Source organism: Xenopus tropicalis, chromosome 2, assembly GCF_000004195.4.
Source record: "Xenopus tropicalis strain Nigerian chromosome 2, UCB_Xtro_10.0, whole genome shotgun sequence".
NCBI lineage: Eukaryota > Metazoa > Chordata > Amphibia > Anura > Pipidae > Xenopus > Xenopus tropicalis.
Window position 1 is genome coordinate 33,587,600 of NC_030678.2, and position 21,192 is coordinate 33,608,791.

At 40.6% G+C, this 21,192-nt stretch overlaps 1 protein-coding gene and 1 long non-coding RNA gene across 2 annotated transcripts in view; one reads left to right on the forward strand and one right to left on the reverse strand.

Annotated features, from left to right (window-relative positions):
* The first annotated feature begins 244 nt into the window (after positions 1–244).
* The window catches only part of sez6 (seizure related 6 homolog), a 324,119-nt gene continuing 303,171 nt past the window's right edge, over positions 245–21,192 (forward strand). The window contains exon 1 of the mRNA XM_004911704.4: positions 245–769. Within this exon, the coding sequence (XP_004911761.1) occupies positions 718–769 (52 nt within the window). The 5' untranslated portion in view covers positions 245–717. The remainder of the gene's footprint in view (positions 770–21,192) is intronic.
* On the reverse strand, positions 2,503–10,448 carry LOC116408794. The gene is made up of 2 exons (XR_004221249.1): positions 10,345–10,448; positions 2,503–3,021 (listed from the first exon to the last, which is right to left on the reverse strand). It is a non-coding gene; the product is annotated as an uncharacterized LOC116408794 (long non-coding RNA).

The window sequence follows — 21,192 nt, forward strand, 5'->3', positions numbered from 1 at the left end:
CTGGTGCTCCTGTTAGCAGAAGTAAGTGAATACAATCACTGGGGGGGTTCCTAACATTTCGCACCTCCAGTGATTGTACCTTCCCTTCTCCTTTAACCCTTGATGAAAAACTGGAATTCATGTTGTACAATTATAATGCAAGCATTTGCAGCCAGGAATAGAATTACATTAAGATCTTTCATCTGTTCAAGACTAATGAATCAGTATTATAACAGTATCATTTCCTGGGCTTGGAGTGGGGTGCTTGGAAGCTGCCTGGGCTCTGCCATTGGATGAGGATCTGTCCGATTCAGCCCTTTGCTAGTTAACGTTATCCCTGGTGCTGACGCTAGGCGCTGTCCGTGGTGCTGAAGGCTCCTGGAGGTGCTGACAGATGTAGAGGCAGCAATCCTCTCCCAGCAAGCACTGAGATGTAAGCGTCTCCTCAGTACAGCTGATTGCAATTACACCAAGAAACAACTGTCAGCCTTTCTAACAAGAGCCCCAACAAGCTATTTATTTTTTTCTCAGCTCTTTTTTTGTAACTGCATCTCCCTCCCCTCTTCTGCCAGCACTTCCAGCCTGGGCGCTTCATTCAATGCAGCTTGTTTCCACAGCGTGATCAGTGTGTGCGTGTGTTTCTTCCTGCTTCCAAACTATTGCACGGAGACAGAAGGCAGGACGAAGAGCCCGTTTTAAAGACCCTGCTCTGAATAATAAGGAGATTATCCTAAGAACATGTATGCCGTGTGTTTTATGTTGGCTTCTATGGTGCATCTCCACTCTCAAGGTAAGGACTTGCTCGGTGATTTCTTGTTCCTTCTGAATTACGACCGCCAAGTACCGGTTCCATTCGTCATTGTTTTAGACCACGTTGTTGTTTTTTTTTTTTATTCTTAAGTGGAGGTCAACTCATGGCTGATTTATGTATCCTCTTCCTTCCCAAGACCTCCATTCCTCCGAGGCAGAGCATAGCTCATAAGTCTGGTTTTATTATTCTTGCAAGGTTTATTTGAGTCATTGGGAGTTTGTTTATTGTTATGTGGTTTAATCACTCACATAGTTCCTAAAATCTGCTTGACTGATGCTCTTCAATATTTCACTCTCATATTAAACTGCAAAATTGGATTTCGGTGGAAGAATCTGTGCTTGACAGATATGTCTATTGTAAAAGTAAAGTGCCTGGGGTATGTCATAATTACTTCTCCTCGATAATCTCATTTTGTCGCAAATGAAATGGCATTTAATCATTTGCCTCGAAATAATAGAATTTTTATGCCGCCATTCGTTTCAACAATGAACTCTGCTCCCACTCCGTTGCACAATTAATTAAGTTATTGGCAAATGATTTACCTAATTTGTGAAATATTACATCCTGTTTTATCATCTGTTTTTATGGGTCTCTCCCAAGAGAGCATCTGGCTAATGGAGAAAATTAGTTCCGTTGAACTTAATTAAGAAAAGTCCAAAAAGTTTGCAAAGTTTGCCCAGAGTTGAGCTCAAGTTTTTCCTGCAAAGTAACAAGGATGAGATGTTACCCTTAAAGATCCCATTAACTGCATATCAGGGTTCTAAGGTCATAGAAAGTCTGTTTTCTTTAATGGCAGCAGTTAGTAGTGGGAACCAGCAGTTTCTTTTGAAAGTCTAGCAAGGAAGTACCCTACAATTAAAATAAGTGTTGGTTTAACCCATTAACTCATGTCTTTGCTGTGGAAAGACTGCATGTCAACTCCTTATAGGATTCTACAGTGATACAAATGTCTATTGTCTTTAATGGCAGCAATAAATACAGGTATGGGACCTGTTATGCAGAATGCTCAGGACCTGGGGGGGTCTTCCGGATAACAGGTCTTTTCATACTTTGGATCTCCCTCCTTGGATCTTTTTAGTGTACTACAAAATTATTTGAACAATATTATAAACCCAATAACATCGTTTTGTATCCAATAAGGATTCATTACATCTTAGCTAGGATCAAGTAGAAGTTATTGTTTCATTATTACAGAGAAAAAGGAAATCAAATTGAATTATTTAATAGAAATTGAGTCTATGGGAGACAGCCTTCCGATAATTCAGAGCTTCCTGGATAATGGGTTTCTGGATAACAGATCTTATGCTACCAGCAGTTTTAAAAGTCTACAAGAAAGTACCTTACAAATAAGATTAGTATTGGTTTAACCCATTACCCCATGTCATTGCCTGTTGAATTTGTCAGTGGCTTAGAGATAAAGGTGGAAATAACCCAGGCACTTTCTGGCCAGTTGAGCTGACCTGAGCTTTGTCCTGAGAGGCCACAACCCACTGCTGTAGTTTTTATGTCTTTATTATGTGCCCTTGAGGCTTGTTTTGCTTAAGCAGAGCATATTAATATCCAGGGTTGCTGTTTGCTTTCTTTCATTCAAAGTTCCATTTAGACCTGGCTTTTTTGATGTACTGTGCCTACTTTGAAAGCCATGCTTCAAAGCAAAAATGAAAATAGTGTCCCTCTAAAAATGTAATAATGCAAGGAAACAGTTGTCACTCTGAGCATCAGTTGTGTGTAATTTATTGCCTCCTCCGCCAGCTGAGCTTGGAACGCTGATTATGAGCACAGAGCAAAACAATTTTCGGAGAGAAATTTGTTCTACCAATAAACAGAGAGGTGCTCTAATAGAATTCCCTAAAACATGATTGCATTTTTTAATGTGCCATTTTTAAAATCTGGTCGGCGATAGTCGTCCCATTACCCCAAGTACTTAGCTGGCTTTATTGCATTACCACTGACAATGTAAAGGGTGTTTTTTTAATGGAACTTATATTCTATGCTTCTGAACAAGAAAAATGATTATGTTATGGTCGTAGCAATTTGTCAATATGTTGGCTTCCATTCAAGACATAATACAGTGTGTTGGCTAAATCAATAGCCACTCATTAAACTCAGGGGGTCTCATGGTGAATACAGTCTACTTGACATAGTTATCAGTGTTCGTCTTTACTTTTGTTCGTTGGAGAGTTGAATCCATTGGGAGCCGGTGGAGTTTCAAAAGTTTCAATTTCTTACTCCTGTGTAATTACAAGAATATGTTTAAAAAGCAGCCCCTTTAAATGTATCACTACAAAGATCTGTGGTGTTTACACTAAATCTAAAGCAGTTTGACACACACTTCACATACAGTATTTGCAAGATAATTGTTTATTTCTTCAGAACACAGAATCCTGGGTGCTCATTATATAACTCGGCAAACTCACAGTTGCCAGGCCAGTTGTTATTATACCATCTAGTCACAGACTTCAAACCATTGTGCCAGCTGAGAGGGTATAACTTATAAGGAATCATTTTAAACATTGATGTGACACAGCAATGCGATTGCCTTTGTCAAGAGATAAAATGGTTATTAGGCTGGGAAATATAAATGCTATACTCCCAAAAGGGAAACAAAGACAAAAGCTTGGTTCTTTCTAGTTTTAATGTGCGAACGGTAAAATATTAACTCAAAGCTGATCAGACGCAAGTGATGTTTTTGTAGTCTATCAACACTGATAGTTGAGATATATATTAATACTCTAAGGATAAGTATTATTGCTTGGAGTAGAGTCTTAGACTCTGATACACCATTAATATAGAGGTAAATGCTTCCAGTCTACACTAAAGGCAACTGATATACTGAGAGTCTTGTAGTGATATTCTGCCAGACCAGGGGAATTTTATAAACCATTAGCCTTGAGGCAAACTTGAGGAATACTGGTATACTAGAGGCAAGTGATATACTATTTATCTGGAGGCAAACAATGCACAGCTCTTGAGACATGAAATAGATTGGTGGTCTATGGCCAAGTGACACGCTGGTTGTATATAGTGAATTTATCTTATATATACAAGGGATTTATAGGAGTCTTAAAGGAACAGTAACACCAAAAAATGAAAGTGTATAATAGTAATTACAATATAATGTACTGTTGCCCTGCACTGGTACAACTGGTGTGTTTGCCTCAGAAAGACTACAATAGTTTATATAAGTAAGCTGCTGTGTAGCCATGGGGGCAGCCATTCAAGCTGGAAAAAAGGAGAAAAGGCACAGGTTACTTAGCAGATAACAGATAAACCCCCATTATATGGGGCTTATCTACTAGTTATCTGCTATGTAACCTGTGCCTTTTCTCCTTTTTTCCAGCTTGAATGGCTGCCCCCATGGCTACACAGCAGCTTATTTATATTGCAGCTTTTCTGTAGCAAAAACACAGATTTTTTGCAGAGCAACAGCACATTATATTTCAATTAATTTAAAACACTTTAATTTTTTTATGTTACTGTTCCTTTAAAGCAAGAGATACGCTTTAACATGTAAGCTAAAGGCAAGTGATACACTGACAGTCTAGAGTAACATGGGTATGGGTATTCTATAAGAAAGTGATACCTTGTTAGATGTAAGGGATCAAATGAACCCTGAAGGGCAGGACACCTTTGAAAAGGTCCTCTTGTGGGTTTGCTTGGTATCCATCTGAAGCCTAGGCATATGGTATATTGTAACATCAAAGCAAATAGTCCTTTAAAAACGCTGACTGTCTAAAATAATCCTTGATTTAAAGAGCATCATCTGTATTACTTATGAAACAATTCATTTAAGCATTAAAAGGGTAAACAGTTGAATATTTTGTTTGAAACTCTTGGAAATAATTGAATACTCCAAAGAAAAAGTAGGTAAAGTATATCTAATGTTATGTTATGTGTTATAAACTAAAAAAGCACAGAATCACTTATAAATCCAAATTGTATGTTTTGGTGGCTGCAAAATAAATGTCTTTAGTTAGACAGGTCATGGCACAATGAATGGCTACACTTACAGTAGGGCTGCATTTACGCACGCTGGAAGCTATTTCCAAGCCTGGGAGTCTATCAGTGGATTTCATTCAGGAAGCACAGATTTCACAATGCTAGCTAGTCACACATACAAAGTCTCCCCTGCATATAAGGGGGCGTATAGGGGTACTGTATATATGAAAATAAATAGGGGACTTGCCTTTTTGCCATAAAGTTTTATGAAACAGAAATCAAAGCTTTCCTCGTGTAACTTAAGGTCTGGTTCCAAATTTCTTAAACACAAGCGCCCTTACAATGCAAAGATACTCCTCTGTATTTGGCAAATTTTGCTCTAAGACATGTAATGATTATTTTGTGTGTCAGGCTATGGGTGTTGCTGCATTTTGCTGGAAGGAGCTGCCCTCTTGCCTTGGGAAGTCTGGGCTGTAGCAGTGATATAAAGCTCCCCCTAATGGCTCAGTGTTGTGTTTGTGTGTGAGCAAAGTTTGCCACAGTATTTACAGCCGTCTGGGCATTGGTCCTAAAGAGCTGCTTCCAGTCATTGTCAGGGTGGTAAATAAAGCATTCTTAAACTAAGGGTCAAATTGAAAAACAATTAAAAAAAAGCAAAAAAGCAATAGGCAGACTTCTGCAGCAGAAGCATCATTAAATCACTCTTTAAACAGGCACCCCCCCACTGCCACTTAAAAGGGGGTCATATATCACAAGATGTCTGGTCTGTACAAAGCAGGTGAAGAAGACAAATAATAGCAGCAACAGATTTGTCTGGTACAAACAAACATCATCCGCAGCAGAAAAATGCAGTTGTAATATCATGATATCATGAAAACTCAACAAAAATGTCATTTTTAAAAAATGCATCTATCTGTTATAGCATGTATGGACCTATTATATGTGTTTCCTTTAATCAATTCAGAAATACAAAGACCAATTCCAAAGCAACTTTTATTTCTGCTCTCTGCAATATACGGAATCCATAGATTTCACTTTAATTTCCCCTTTAGATCAAAGCTAAGCCACACCCTCAGCAGCAAAGATATAAACACGTATGAATTATTTAAGCAAAATGTATATTGTATTCTACTTTGTTATGCTTAATAAAGAAAAACGTCTCAGCAATGGGCAATTTAAGGACGCTCAACGGCATTAATCTCATTTAAGTTGTAGAAATGGAAACGCTGCCCGGTCATTGGAAAGTAAAATAATGGAAGTAACTGACTGCTTTGCCTAAACTGCTTCTGCTGCTTTGTAATGTATTGCCTACTGCAGCATACTGTGATGGATGGACTCCAAGCCCTTTAATGAGCATGGTGACAGAGTCCACTAATAAGGAGAGAAAAGCACTAAGCCAACTAAACCTGCAGCCTCACTGGCTGGGACAGGCAGCCGCATCTGTGGGGAGAAACCTTCTAATCACTCGCTGATTTAAAGCTTTATGTGACAGCGCCACGGCCAATCGCCTGTCAGACTTTGGTCAGATTATTTGATGCATTGCAAAACTTACTTTGACGTGCTACAGAGAAATAACATTGCTGGTATATTTGCTTTGGAGCTCAGTCAGAAGAGGGGGCAATAATATGAGCATAAAACATGGTTTATTCACATTATAAACATCCTTGTGTTGGAGGAGGAGGGGGCAAGGTCTAAGTTCAAGCTGCTGAGAGATATTTCTTACATGCAAGGTGGAATGTCAATAATACTGCACCCATTGTGAGAATATTTAAGTATATAGCAGTGTTTTACATGAGCTTTGCCTTATTTGTGGGACCCAAGGGAGTCCTTGCTTTCTGGACTTCTTTATGAAGTGTCTGTTTTCTCTTCCGCTGCATGGAAATTGCTCCTCACCCAACGACTGCTTAAGTGGAAGGGCCAAAACTTGACAAAGTAATTGCATTCCAGTTGTTGTGGTTAAGCCTTTACCCATGGGAGCTGTGTAAAAATTGTCTGTAAAATACAATGTGTGCAGGCGCCTGTGACAGTAATGGTCCTGTGAGTATTGGTGGAATGGGTAAGGCCTGGGTCTTGACTATGAGTATGAGTAAAAAACTCACAGTTCTATTCAGGTATAGGACCTGTTATGCAGAATACTTGGACCCCCTTTTTTGGATTCTGTAATTTAGATATCCATACTTTAAGCCTACTAAAAACGTGTTCAAATATTAAAAGAATCCAAAAGGATTGTTTTGCCTCCAATAAGGATCAATTATATCTTAGTTGGGATCAAGTACAAGGTACTGTTTTATTATTACAGAGAAATTTAGAATTATTTGATTAAAATTGAGTCTGCAGGAGATGGCCACACCATAATTTGGAGCTCTCTAGATAATGGGTTTTTGGATAACAGATCCCATATCTGTACTATATTATAACAGGTAGTCATAATCATCCTTGTGCACTCAGGCAGAATTCATATGCATGTAAAGCTTCAGCCTTATCACTTTGATCTTCTCACTCAACAGAATGGTCAAACTAATGAGAAAATAAGACTTGCCCAGGGCTGGTGTTTGAGCAACAGATCAATGGGAGAACTATGCAATTCAAATTTATTTTGCTAATAAATATTTATTACCTCTTTTAACAGACAATAAACCCTAAATTAGTGATAGGTAATCTCAGAAATTTCAACCTGTTTGGTGGTAGAGGGTGCTGGGAGATGTAGTTCTGCCAGCTGGAGATTTGCACATGAGATAAAACTGCCTAAGACAATAAGGAAAGAGTTGTCTGTAATTAATCAATGGAAAGGATTGGAGCTCAGTGCATCTAAGCTAAATAAATAATAAGAGAGAACTTCTTCATAGAGATGATAATGGATGACAATATATCTCGTCTTAGTCAATGCGGAATTAGTTCATCCATTGTCATTTGCCAGTTGCTTCCCAGGCTGCCAATTTTTTTACTGTCTCGCAAATAAATTATAAGATGGCTGCAGAGTTGGACTGACGTGGGTGTAGGAGATGTACGATACAGTACAGTACGATACAGTACGGCGGGGCTTGTCCAATGGCTCACACAGTCATAATGAACAGCTTGTGTAAAAAAACTACTGCCCGAAGCCCCCTTCTTATTTCAGTTACCATATTACCAGTTTCAGGCTGTAATAGTGACCTGTTAAGTTGCAAATATTTTTTCGCTGTTTTCCCTTACAAACAATATTAAGTATCTGTTGATGCGCCCGGTGGGCTGGAGCTGCCACTACTCTTTTCTTCCTGCTATTTCAATTGGCCGTGCACTTTGCATGAACATTTGGAACAGGGTCAGATTGGGCCAGTGGGACACTGCACCGGCCCTCATGTGCCCCGCTGACCCAGGCCCACTCACCTAGGGTGCTGCAGATGCTCCCCAGTCCAGGCCACCCCCTCAGGTTAAGGAGGAAGAAGGTTGCAAAAGGTACACTTTGCAGGGGGGACATCGGGGCAGATCTTCGGTTGGTGGGCCCTTAAGGTGGCATGGAGGGCCCTTGAGGTCAGAAGCCCCCTGGACTTGGGAAACCCAGGTCCTCTGGTTTGGAGCAATAGAAACGAGGCCATACTGCGTGTGGCTCTTCATATGCTCTCTGTCAGTTTGACATGTGTGGTGTACTAAACTGGCCCGTGTATAGGGTTGACACCTTTTGGGGTGGCTAACTCCAGACAGGGGGGTAGGACGTGATGTCACTGGGCAGGACAGTGATGTCACATGGGTGGGACTATGGCATTGCAGGGCTATGACATGGCACTTGATGATTGGGCGATTGCACATCAATCTCAAAGAGTCCTGCCCGGTTTTCCAAATTGGGGAAACCTGGCAGATGGTTTTGACCCTGGTAATTTTCAGTGGCATCAAGGATGAAGTTTTCCTGTACCTTCTGGCCTGTGAGTAAAGCAGCACATTGTGGATTGGTTGCAAGACCATCATTTGCTGAAAGCAGTATAATTCTTGTTGTAGAACTGAACTTTTACCTGTTGTAGTCAAAGAAGCCTGAGCCCTCCTACAAACTACTAACAGTTTCTGCCAGGTCTCACAGGGACATGACTGGGCTGATAAAACCATCTTTTCCCAAACAAAATATTTAATACAGACGGAGATGATGTGCTTTAAATATTAAGAACAATTATAGCAAGGCTGGATAGAATATGCAGAAAAGTCTAGTTTTTATAGATTACAAAATATAAACATGCTGGCTGGTTGAGAATGCTGGGTAATGCAGTCTGGAGGCACAAAGCATCCATGGAGAAGAAAGTAACAGTAACCGGTACTGAAAATGCCCTTGTTATTGAGGAGCTAAGTCACCAATGGCCAACCAGTGGAACACCAGAAATTGGTCCTGCTGTTAGGTGTAGGTGGGATTTGTAGTTTGTAGAGTCTTCAGTTGCACGTTCCTAAAGTAGATCAGCATATAGGAGTCATCAGCTGGCCAACCTTTGCTGAACCACTGCTCCCCAGAGGCGTTGGAACCCTGTGCCAGGCTAACCTTTCCGCGCGTTTCTACAGTTTGAGCAGTATAATTGCCGTGGTTACCTACTGCAAGGATGAAGGGCGTTTGTATAAAAGGGATGCTTCACAAGTCATTTTAATAGCCATTCAGGTGAAAGCTTTATGGAAACAATATGATACAATTCTTTTTTATTGTTAGATTTTATACACATTATCTTGTTATTCTGTCACAGGAATTATAGGCAGAAAAGTAGTCGAACATTCAGAACAAATTAACCTCTCTATTCGTTGCCTGAGCTCACTTAACCAATGACCGCTGGAGCACCATACCATACTAGGCATGTCTGATCACTCATTTAATGACCAATTCCCTGCTACAATAACACATTACACTACGACCTTCTAAGCAAAAGTAGAATATACATTTTGCATACCTGAAGGTTACACAAATAACCACATTAACGGCGTAAGCTTAAGGATAATTCATGGGACCGATTTCTACCTCACTAGTAGTTACACTTAATGGAATGGTTAGGATCAATCATATATAATAGAATTTTAGTTGCCAAGAATATGGATACAGTTATGGGTGGTGCAATGTTGCATTTTCCAGACTAAAGCTAGCCATGGGCTGATAAAAGCTGCAGACTTGGCCCCTCAAGACTCAGTCCACAGTTGCCCGAGTATGGTGCCTGCTGATCAGCCTGCCTGACCAAAACTGACAAATATCCATCTGGCAAGATTGAAAATCCAGTCAAGTGAGAACGATGTCTCAGATGTCTCATAGGCCCTCTTAATGTCTTGATTGTTGGCCCTCGGGCAAAATAATAAGATCGGCCTGTTTTGTCCCAAATCTGGCAAAGATTGACCTCACCATTTATCATTGTATGGACAGCTAAAGATACAGTAAAGGTTAATCATTTGGATGAGATTAATACAAACACATAGAAACCTTTAGTTTTGTAGTAGATGAAACCTCTAAACCAGCAGTTGTTACACATTTAGGTCCTCGCCCCCGAAGGTCCAACCATTGGCCAGGGCCCCCTTTAGCTTGTGAAATGGGAACATATAGAAAAACAGTGGTGTATCAGCCATTCAGAATTTTAAGAATATCTAGGACAGCAAATACATACAGTATTCACCCCAAAACTTACCTTAACTGATCTTCAAGCTGGGCTTTCAGGGGTGTCTAGAGGAGCAAATGGGCACAAATTTTCACAAATTGTCACCTTGCTTTCAAGCTGCCCCCCCCCCTGCAAACAGACCATCGGAGTGCCAGGCCAAAGTTTGGGAAGCACTTCTGTAAGGAATTTAAAAATATAATGTAAGCAGATGAACAGATAGGGATATGAACATTAGACTGTCAGCCCTACTGTTCTAGGGACTATTTAAAAAACCTGCACATTCTCTGCAAATGCTACATAATATGTTGATACACTACATATAAATAGTGGGCTAGGCTAATCTGCCCCTTTTCGCTTTGCCAAAGAAGTGTGAAAAAAATTGCGAAACGTGGCTATTGTGTGACTTTTTTGACGTGCACAGCGTTTTTTACATGCCCCTCAATTCTTTTGAAGCAACCATGACTTTTTTGACATGATCACAACTTTTTCCTCACTCTGAGAATTTTTTCTTTTTTTTCCCCGCAACAAATTTTTGCTGCGGTTTCACCCAAAAAAAAACCAATGGCGAAATGCGTGATTTCCTCGCAAATCCATGCCTGCTGGAAAATTTCATTCATCACTACATATAAATAATCAGTTCAGAGTAGCACACAATACTATCTGTTTTAGTTCCACAACATCAAGTGAATCAAGGTTCTCTGTCCAGCTATTATTTTGAGCCAATAGCTAACTCTAGATTGTCCCTTGCTGAGTATAAGGACCAAGAAGGAATGAATGAAGGGATGGAGCAGATATTCAGAGAGATGAGCAGAGAGATTTTATACTTTATGCACAAGGAGGAGAGGAGGAGTCTTGTACTGATACAGAGTCAAACATATGATTTTGATGTAATGAGTTTCTATCATAACACTGTATCAAAATGTCAATTTTCTCAGTAGATGTATATTTACCTACCTACCAAGGTCATTTATGACCCACAAGTACAATTGCTATCGCTCAAAATGACCACAGTCATGGCACAAAATTGCCATTCATTAAAGGTACTTGCATCTAAGGCAGACATATGTAGTTTTGTATAGTTGTACTGAGTGCCCATTTGTTTGTTTCTTTCCTAAAACGTGCAAGCGTACCTAGTGACACAGTGTTACCCACAATTCCCTGCTTCAATTGCTACAGCCAACTTGCGCCTAAAGTATAAAGTGCAGATGTTTTGACACCTGTTGTGATGCCAAATGGCACATATTAAGTGCAATCAGGGGCACTACCACCATGAGGCAATGTGAGAAACTTGCCCTGCAAGCTATTAGGGGCAGAAAAAGATACTTCTGGTAACTTTAAGAGTCAAAAAACCGATGTAGCCTCCCCTCAACCCTGAATTTCTGAGCACGACAGAGTGATAGAGTTCAGCATCGAGAAGGCACCTCAGGCAGCCTGGGGCCCAGAAACACCCCTGAGCACAACTGTGCCAGCTGCACTCATCAGATCCATTACCCCCTCAATATTTCTAGAACCATGGAAAAAATGCTGCGTTGTGGATTAAACACATGGCGATTGCGTCCAAATTGTACTTTGCCCACTTCACTTGCAGTAAGTAAATGGCCCCTTCTGTAATCTAGAATTGCAGCCTAAATTGTATTGGAATGGTTATTACTTATTTTATTCAAGATTCATTCGGAGTCATGTGAGACGTGCGCTGTAGAGCGCCACTGTGGCTCCCATAAATCTGATTAATTAACAAGATATTACGAGTATGCATATGTGGTACGCCAGTGTGCGGCATCCTTGATCTAAGGGCCTTGCTTGTACAAGATTGGAATTAAAATTACTTTCATTGTTCTTAAACTCATCCTGTCATTTAGCAATTATATAGCGAAAGGAACATCTATGAGAGGAAACAGCTTTAATCTAAATGGTAGAACATCCCCCCCCCCAACCTCAGTATAATGGCATTGCAGGGCCTTCACTGTTAGTGCTGTTAGTGCATTTTTCTTTGTATCCCATGGGGGCAATAAAATACACTATATGCCATAGATACATTCACTTATTTAGGAGTAATGACATCCAATGAAAAGTTTCCCCAGATCCTATGGCTTAATCAGAATTACATATGTAATAAAAAAAATGTTCCCTGCATGAGCTGCTAGGAGATTAGTGTTATGTCTAGTGTTATATCTACTTAGGGACTAATTAGCTAAACGAGCAGACCGCAAACAAAGGAGGTTAACGCTAACGTTTTTATTAATTTCATCAGAAGCAATGCTGTATCTTTGGGATGCTTTTGCAGGGCAGTGGGTTTCTGGATAGCAGGTTTCTGGATAACAGATCTGTACTCCAGTCACTACTGATCATGCACAGCCACTCAGCATCACGTTGTACCTTCCCCAGGTTTATTCATTTCCCTACAACAAACAGATCCCCCCCCCATGTATTTGTGTTACTACAAACCATGCCATGAATTGCATTATTATTCTATTTTAATGATTATTTCTAATTCTAATGTCGGGAGCTTGTTTTGTATAGTTTCCCAGACCTGTCTCTGCAGGTAGTAGAGAGGCCGACTCTTGATTTTGTTTGATTGGGTTATTTTCTGTCATTATTCAAGCAACATATGGCAATCAGTACAGCTCTGCATAAGAAAAGAAAGCCTTAAGCCAGCCATATGTCAACAGTCCCATTCGTGCTCCAAAGGTTTATGGGAGATTTTCGAGCTACCGTTGAGCAAAGACAGTTCTGGTGGGGCTCATTTGTCTAAGTGCAGCAAAATTGCATTCTGGATACTGTGTGTAGAGTGGAGCTCTCAATCCCTTCCTACTGTGAATTATCGCCTCTTTGTGTTTAATGCAAACCCTTTAGTTAGAGACGTACGCTCTATGTTTTGTTTCCTTTTGTTCTCTTTTAACAGACATATCAAAGTGTCTCCTAATTACAGCTCCACTTTAAGTTTTCATCTTGATCTCTGCTTGAAATAGCTATGTTCATATGTTTGTATGTATATATATATACAGTGAGTATTGTACCTCCTGTTCTAAAATATCAGGAGTTCCATATAAAGGTACGGGGCCGAAGGCCAAAGTATAGAGCGAGTTGATAACTTTTATCAGATTTTGGTACAATCCGAGAAAAAAAATCATTCATTTAATAGTTTCTTTGCTTTATTTCTTGCATTGTTCAATATGAACAATGTACAGCTCAGCAACACAGCCGAGTGATTAAAAACTCATAATCTTTAATGATACCATATTACACAGTCAGAGCCTTTAAAAGAGTCCGTACGGGGACGCTACAGATATATTGATTTTGGAGTGGTTTTTTTTTCATTAACTGTTTCTTCACTAATTCCCTTCAAAAGATCTGTTTTTTCAAGAACTTTTCAGTTTACCAAAGGATGAGCATAAAGGTCAATGGCCTTCAGCAAATGACATTTCACCAGGCTTTTACTTCATTGATATTGCTCGTTTCTGACCTTTACAGAGCTGCCACTCCAATTTAAGGACTGTTTATCTCCTAATACAGATCTAAGATGCAAAGGGATGGTGCACAAGGTCTCTAAATTAAAAATAAGCACAAAACTCTATACAGTATGTTGTTTGGATGTTGGTATTTTTTAGCATGGGGTTGCATTTGCTATTTCCAAGGTATTAGCTTGTGCTGTATGGATTGGGGAAATTGCCACCAACAGATTAGAACAAAATGGAAGAGTTCTAAAGCAATTTCTATGAGTATGGCAAGGAGAGTAGGGGTTGGCAGCCAATTAAAAACAAATTAATGTATAATGTGTTATTACCCAGCCTCCTCTCACCCTGGAATAATGCCTTGGCCTGTGCCATCTGTCACATTTTCTGATAAATAGGATTAATTCATTTTTACTTGCTATATGTATGTGTCATTAAAGAGTAAGCTTGTGCCATCTGTCCTAGAGCCCCGAGTTGCTGTACAGTATCCCTCACACAGCAGCACTATGAAACTGTTATTTCTCTTAACTCCCAGCACCACCCCCACTGCCCTGTGTCCTCACAACAATATTCTAGGTGCTGCCTTTTCAGGCCAGTGCATATGTGGCACCCAGTGGGGAGATGCCAGATGTGCATATGGGAGTGCAAAGCTGGGAATAAGAATGGCACCACCAACAGGGTAAGATGCCAAATGTACTGATGGCAAAGGAAAATTATAAGTAGGAAATATTTGTAGCTGCATAGGCATGGGCACAGTGACCTTATTCTCAATCATGGGGAGAACTGTGAATTTCATCCAAAATATTATATATATTATAATGTTATGCTAGTGTACATTTATTATATGTATGATAAGACAATACTATATAAGTAAAAAAAGCCAACATAAGGAAACTTTGCAGCACTGCAGAAACCCATAGAGGCCAAACCAGAGATTGGTGATGCAAATCTTCCAAGGGTGTAGTCTGCCTATTAGTGATACAATAGGTGCCACAGACCCAGCTTAGATCATTTTTACCTCTAGTGACTATTTTAAAAAAGAACTGCTATTCCCAGAGCCCCGAGTCTTGTTAATATACTGTAATGTAGCAAAAAATAGATAGTTGTGCTCACCTCCAGATTTCAGACCATTAGGCAGGGGTGCAATGTGATTGTGACCCCAAAATTCATATAGACAGAGACTAGAGGGCATCTGCACTCACCCATTATCAGTATATATAGGACATCCAGACATTCTCTGCATTAAGTTACTAGGAAATGCCCTCCTCTATTAACAATACAGAGATTGTTTGTCCATATATTGATATATATTCAAGGTGGCCAACTACGCCAAAGCCATCCCTGGTCTTGGCAATCCTGCCCTCACTCACCATCATTAAACATACATGCCCTTTAATTGGCCACCACTGGGATCACCTGATTGTAGCTGGGAAGGATGGGACCTACAACATGGAGCTGGCCACTGCTCCTGTATAAGCTATAGCAAAAAATGCCAGTATACTGGACATTTTACAGTCTGTCTGTGTCAGACGTTGTCTCTCAATTATTAATATCATGCCTAAAATCCTCTCTCTCGTTATGTCTTTTGTGACAAACCCATAGCAACTGTGTATATTGCTCATAGTGCAGGACTATTATGGCAGCACAGAGTGACACATAACAACTCAGCAAATCCCTTATCCTAAATAAAAAGCCTGTACACAAGAAATGCCGCCCCCCCCCCAATGATGCTGCCAAGGAAATCTGTCAGTGTTTCTCTGGCGTGTATATACCAATATATCTTTGTGTATATTTAGACACAGTTGTAAGTGGGTATTTATGTTTAAGATCTGCTGTAATTGGCTTGAGTCATTTGGCACTTTTCTGCAATAAAATCACTGAGGATTAATTAGGCCTTATGGTTTCCTGGAAAAGAGATAAGTAAGAATACAGAAACCTGACAATGATAGAGAAATACTCGGTGCTTTCATTTGTCTTCATAAAAATACAATAAAAATATGTGGTGGCCCATCTCCCATTGGAGGAGCCAGAGACGGTGGTAAATGAAGGCTGTAAGACCAGGGCTGAGCGATGGGGTGAATGCCCATAATAAATCACTCTGCGTTATACAAGTGCAATAATAAACCCTCGCTGGAGCTGAGGTGCAATTATAACAACTGAGAAGTAAAAATATAAAGTTTAAGAGGTTAAAAGAATGTTCTTAGTAGCAAAAAGCAAAAGCCATGTCATTTTATAGCCACTTTTCATACTGCTGGGCTGTTTTCTGTCATATTAGAGATTCCAAATTCATATATTCATATATTTAATAAGCTCAGTTCTTCTGTTTACATTGACTCAGCCAAGTTTTCTTATCTCTTTAACCTTTATCATTACAAAAGACATTGCCTGCCCTGCCTCTGTTCCTCAGGCATAAAGGCAGGGCAGTCAATTACTTTCACTTTTCATTTAGCACTTCCTAGATATCACTACACTCGTCACATTTCCCCTCCTACCCTTACTGTCTATAATTGTATAGCCTGTGTATGGTCATGGGCATCAGGTCCCCCCATTCTGGTGCATACACAAGATTTTGGGCTGCTACAAACCTTGCCATAATAACAGTGTTCACAAAATGACTGCCGGAATGCTTTATGTATAGGTTCCAAAAGCATGAAATAAACAAAATGTAAATAATTTATATAGTGTAAGAAAAAAAGAATTTGGAATTAGGTTGGTACTTGTGTAATTAGCTGAATTAATTTAATTAGAGATAACTGGGGTTATATAACAAAGTCACTAAGTTTGCCCATGTACAGTGACCCAGGGCAAGCACTGGTAGCACTAATAGGTAGCATCTACTGGTCACTTTATTGGTTGGGATGGGTCACTGCTCTTAGATAAATATAAGAGTGCTGGACAATGTGACCATTAATTTGCACGTTGCACACTGTGCTCTGCATTGTGTAAGTAACCGCAGCATGCCTTTGCATCGAATGCTACTTGCCACTCACCCCTACCTTGAGCATCATTCAGATGCCCAGCCAGGGAGTGCAGCTTACTTCAGGGTGCAAGTACTTCTTAAGTGAGCACTAAGGGGCACTGTAGCAGCAGCAAATTTGTCTGTTAATGGACCATTCTGATCATTGATTCTGCTTTGGCATGTGGAACACTGGGGCCCCAAGTTTGTTAGGGAATCACATATATGATCTTGCAGCATGAGCTCCATTCATTCATTTGGTATGTTATATACAGTATTATGCCATACTCTTGGGATTAACAATAGAGACAGCAGCCCAGATGACTGCCAGGAGATTGAGAACAGTGATGTGTGGATAAGCAAAAAGTCAATCTGCACCCGAACTAACCCGCCCGCTCCTTACCCAAACCTTACCCAACCTATTGAGCCATCTCTATTTATAAACCGGCACCTGACCCACCCATCTCTGATGTCACCAAAGGGGTTGGGAAAAGTAGATGCATGTATGTAAATAGTTGTTTATAAATAGAGATGGCCAGATGAGAAAGTGGGACATAATAATGTTGTGAATGGGGCTGGCAATGGCATAGTTATGGCAACATCTGCCTGCAGCCTATTAATGATGTGCGTTTGTCACAGGTCTGGCGAGTTCAGGCTGGTACTCTCATCACTAATTGAGAAATATAAGGTACTTGGTAATTTCCTGATGGATATAGATTTTCATTATATGTAAAAAAAAACCCTGGGCAAGTGTCACGATCTCCCTGAGGAGACGCTGTGGAGTACCAGGAAGGTGGGAGCCTGAAGACTGGGTAACCCGGAGTGTAACCATAAGTCACAGAACTGGTGCCAGAGGCCATGTTGAAGGTGAAGAACTTTAATAAACTAGTGATGTAACCGAACATACAATGAACATAAAAACTGAATGTAAAACGGCAGGCAGAGGCAGAATCCAAAAGCAGGCAAAAGGTCAGGGCAAGCGGCAGTCAAACGTAGTCAGGGCAGGCCAAGGTCAAAACCAGGAAATCAAGGTAGAACTAGGAAGGGCTCAGGAACAAGGCAGAAGGCAGGATCAGGACACGGAACTGGAGCTTGGAACCAGCGAGAACAAGGACACAGACACAGGAACAGGACGGCAGGGTCACGAAAGACAATTAATGACCAAGCAAGGGGCAATGGTCAGGGAAAGGCTTATAAAGGGAGAAGATTAGGAGATGGGAAACACATGAGGTTAATGAGGTGGGCGGAGGAAAGAGAGCAGACAGAAAGTAGGAGACACGAGAAGAAACAGACAGACCGAAATGCCTCCAGTGGCTACAGAGGCTAATGCATGCCGCCAGGAACACCACAAGCGGTGTTCGAAACCTGGCTGATCCTGACAGCGAGGTTTTGGCCATATTGTATTGTATTAACTAGTTTCTCTGCAGGATGCTACACTGTGCTGGACATATTGCATATTTACAAGCAATGTATTGGCAGTGACAATCCCAGCTCAGACCTGTTGGAGACCTGTATGTGGATCTAAGCCTACCATTCTCTCCTGCCTACCTTCGTGCCAACTGAAACTTCATTAAAGTTGAAAACAAAACAAATCTATGTTTTCTTATATTGTTGCTGCCCCCCCCCCCCCTCGCCCCACTGGCATTGTGCTTAAAAGGCATAGCTGCAGTCTGCAGTATGTGCCACTGGCTGGCATTTATGGTTGAACTGGCCTACCAAGGTTCAGAGAGAAACCCTGGTAGGCCCAGGCACTAATGGACACCATTGACTCAGGTATGGTGGTTGGTGGTGGGGAGGGTAGTCGGTTGTGGAGGGGCCCTAGCAGTCAGGCTTTATAGTGGGCCCAAGAATCTACAGTTGGACCCTGGTAGCTGGTATAAATCTAAGCCCTTTTATCTGCTGTGCCCCATATTGTGAGTAGACACCAGGGCCACACAGATCAATTCAACAAGCAAAAACCTAAAATTTTCTAGCACTAGTGCTATGGTTACTTAGGCTGATGTTCCATGGAGAGATTTAGTCACCCACAATAGATCTCTGCTACTACGGTTGACTAATCTCTCCAACAATGAATCGCTAGTGGAAAGGCCTACGCATTGTTTTGATTTTCCAAAGTCGTGCAAAGTTGCCTGTACGAGGAAACATCATGCAACTTCAAATAGCCATAGGGGTGTGTCGGCCTTTCCACTGGCATTTCACTTTATTGTTGATGGAAAGGCTTTTTGGAGAGATTAGTTGCCCTCGGTAGCAGAGCCTCTCCACATGGGATATTACACTTAGGGGCAGATTTACTAATCCACGAACGGACCGAAAGCGTCCAAAAGCATTTTTTTGTAATGATCTGTATTTTTGTGACTTTTTCGTCGCCGTCGCAACTTTTTCGTATGTCCCGTGATTTTTTCATCGGCGTTACGACTTTATTGTATATTTTCCGCGACTTTTTCATCGCCGTCGCGAAAAAATCAGATTGGTTTTTCCGCCGTTTACTATTGCTCAATACGAAAAAATTGCGAAGGCGACGAAAAGTAGGATAGGATAAAGTCGTGACGGCGACAAAAAAAATCGCTCAAAATACGAAACAAACTTGACGCCGACGAAAAAGTAGCAAAATTTTCGTTCCCAATCCGATTTTTTCCCATTTGGGATTCGGATTCGTGGATTAGTAAATGTGCCCCTTAGAGTCAGTACTATAGATTCTACAAAGGTTAAACAAATCACATGGCAAACCCTTGGTTTACATTACTTTGCTGTTGCACCAAGTCAGTGCAAACGTTGCCAATGTACTAATGTTTGGTAGGGAATCCCCTTTCCTTTCTACTCACCTCTGATTTGTTTCCTTTTCTGTCACTCACTTCACATTGAATATAATATTGTTATTTGTACCTATAACCCAAACTGCCAAAGCAGCCCTAAAGCCCAACTGTGGTATTTTTAAAGTGCACATATTTAAGTGAGTATCGCTCCCAAACGATCTCTTAAGCTTTTCCCTGGAAGAAGAAATGTGCTCCAGCTGCAGCTTCTCATCCACAGGCTGAAATCCAAAGTGTGTTCAAAGGAGCCGTTAGATTAAAGTGACATTACAGATAAAAGTGATATGCTGCGAGCTGCCTGGATCTGCATCCCAAATTCAATCAAGTCATATGGAGTAAATAACAGGTTTTTTCATTGAGCTCAAAAAATATCAGTGGTTACAAGTCATATTTTAATTTTCTATTGATTTTCTGGGAAAAGCAATTAATGTTGCAAGATGGGAAAGTAAGGCAAGCGTCTATCTGCAGAGAGAGAGAGGGGCAATCATTTGAAGGTAAATAAAAAGTAAATACCACCTCTTATTTGCACAGGAGTGCTTTATTCTGAATCTTCCATTAATGGCTGCTCGGGATTTCTGCTTTCAAGCCATAAATGTCAAGTAGGTTTGAATGGTTGTAAACAGAAAACAGGTTACTAGAACAGATACCTCAGCGTAAAGAGCGCGCAAAGACAAATTTGTTTTGATCCGAGTCTCCATTATCTTCTCGTGTTTGTGTCATACGTGAGAGTGGCTCCTGCTTGTGATACAGACACAAAGGGATCAGGAGTTCTGTCGCTGTACTGGGAAAAGCCTGTCTTTGTCTTGTCCAACCGATGTATCCCATTATCATACGCGCCTGCAGTGACAACGCTTGGCATCTGGGCTTCATCTTGTGCCACATCTTCAAAGTTACGCATTGAAAGGGGGAAAGTCTTGAGGAAAAATCAAAGATTATGCTAACTGATGGAAAATTGTAATTATTGAGTAGTGGCTGTAAGTACTACATAGCAGAACAGTAGCTCCTGTTGATAAAAGGCACACATCCATCCTCCTAGTTCTCCTTTCCCAGTGACTCTCCATTTAGAACTATAGAAAATACCAAGAGGTATTGCCAGTCAATGGTAATTCATCTGCTTCTGTTTTGTTGATGTCAATAATGGTGTATTTGTGTATTATTGCCAGTACCCTGTGTTTGACTGGCCAGACATTAAGCTGGTAAATCCAATAAAGAACTTCTTCAGCTACTCCACAATTTAAAGGGGAACTTCACCCAAATACAACTTAAGCTTTTTGAATATAAAACATAATTTCAATCAACTTTGCAATATACTGTACATTGATTAAAAAATATGCAGCCTTTTCATGATTTTTAATGTAATAATATGGTTTGGAACAGTTCCCTAAGCCCCGCCCCCTGTTCCCCTGCTGATCTGGCTGGCTACTTTGAGACTCAAATAAAATGTAACAGTAGTTGACTGTCCTCAACCTGCCTTCAGTCTGCATCTCCCAATCCCACAATTCCCTGCACACGTGATGTCAATAAGGAAAGGAACATCACAGTGCAATGCATTGTGGGTTATGTAGTTCCTGCATGCTGTTACAATTTGTAACATCAATGTTTTAGTGCCTCCTCCCCTGCCAGGATTTCAAATGAAAGGGATGCTTTTAAGATATGTAAC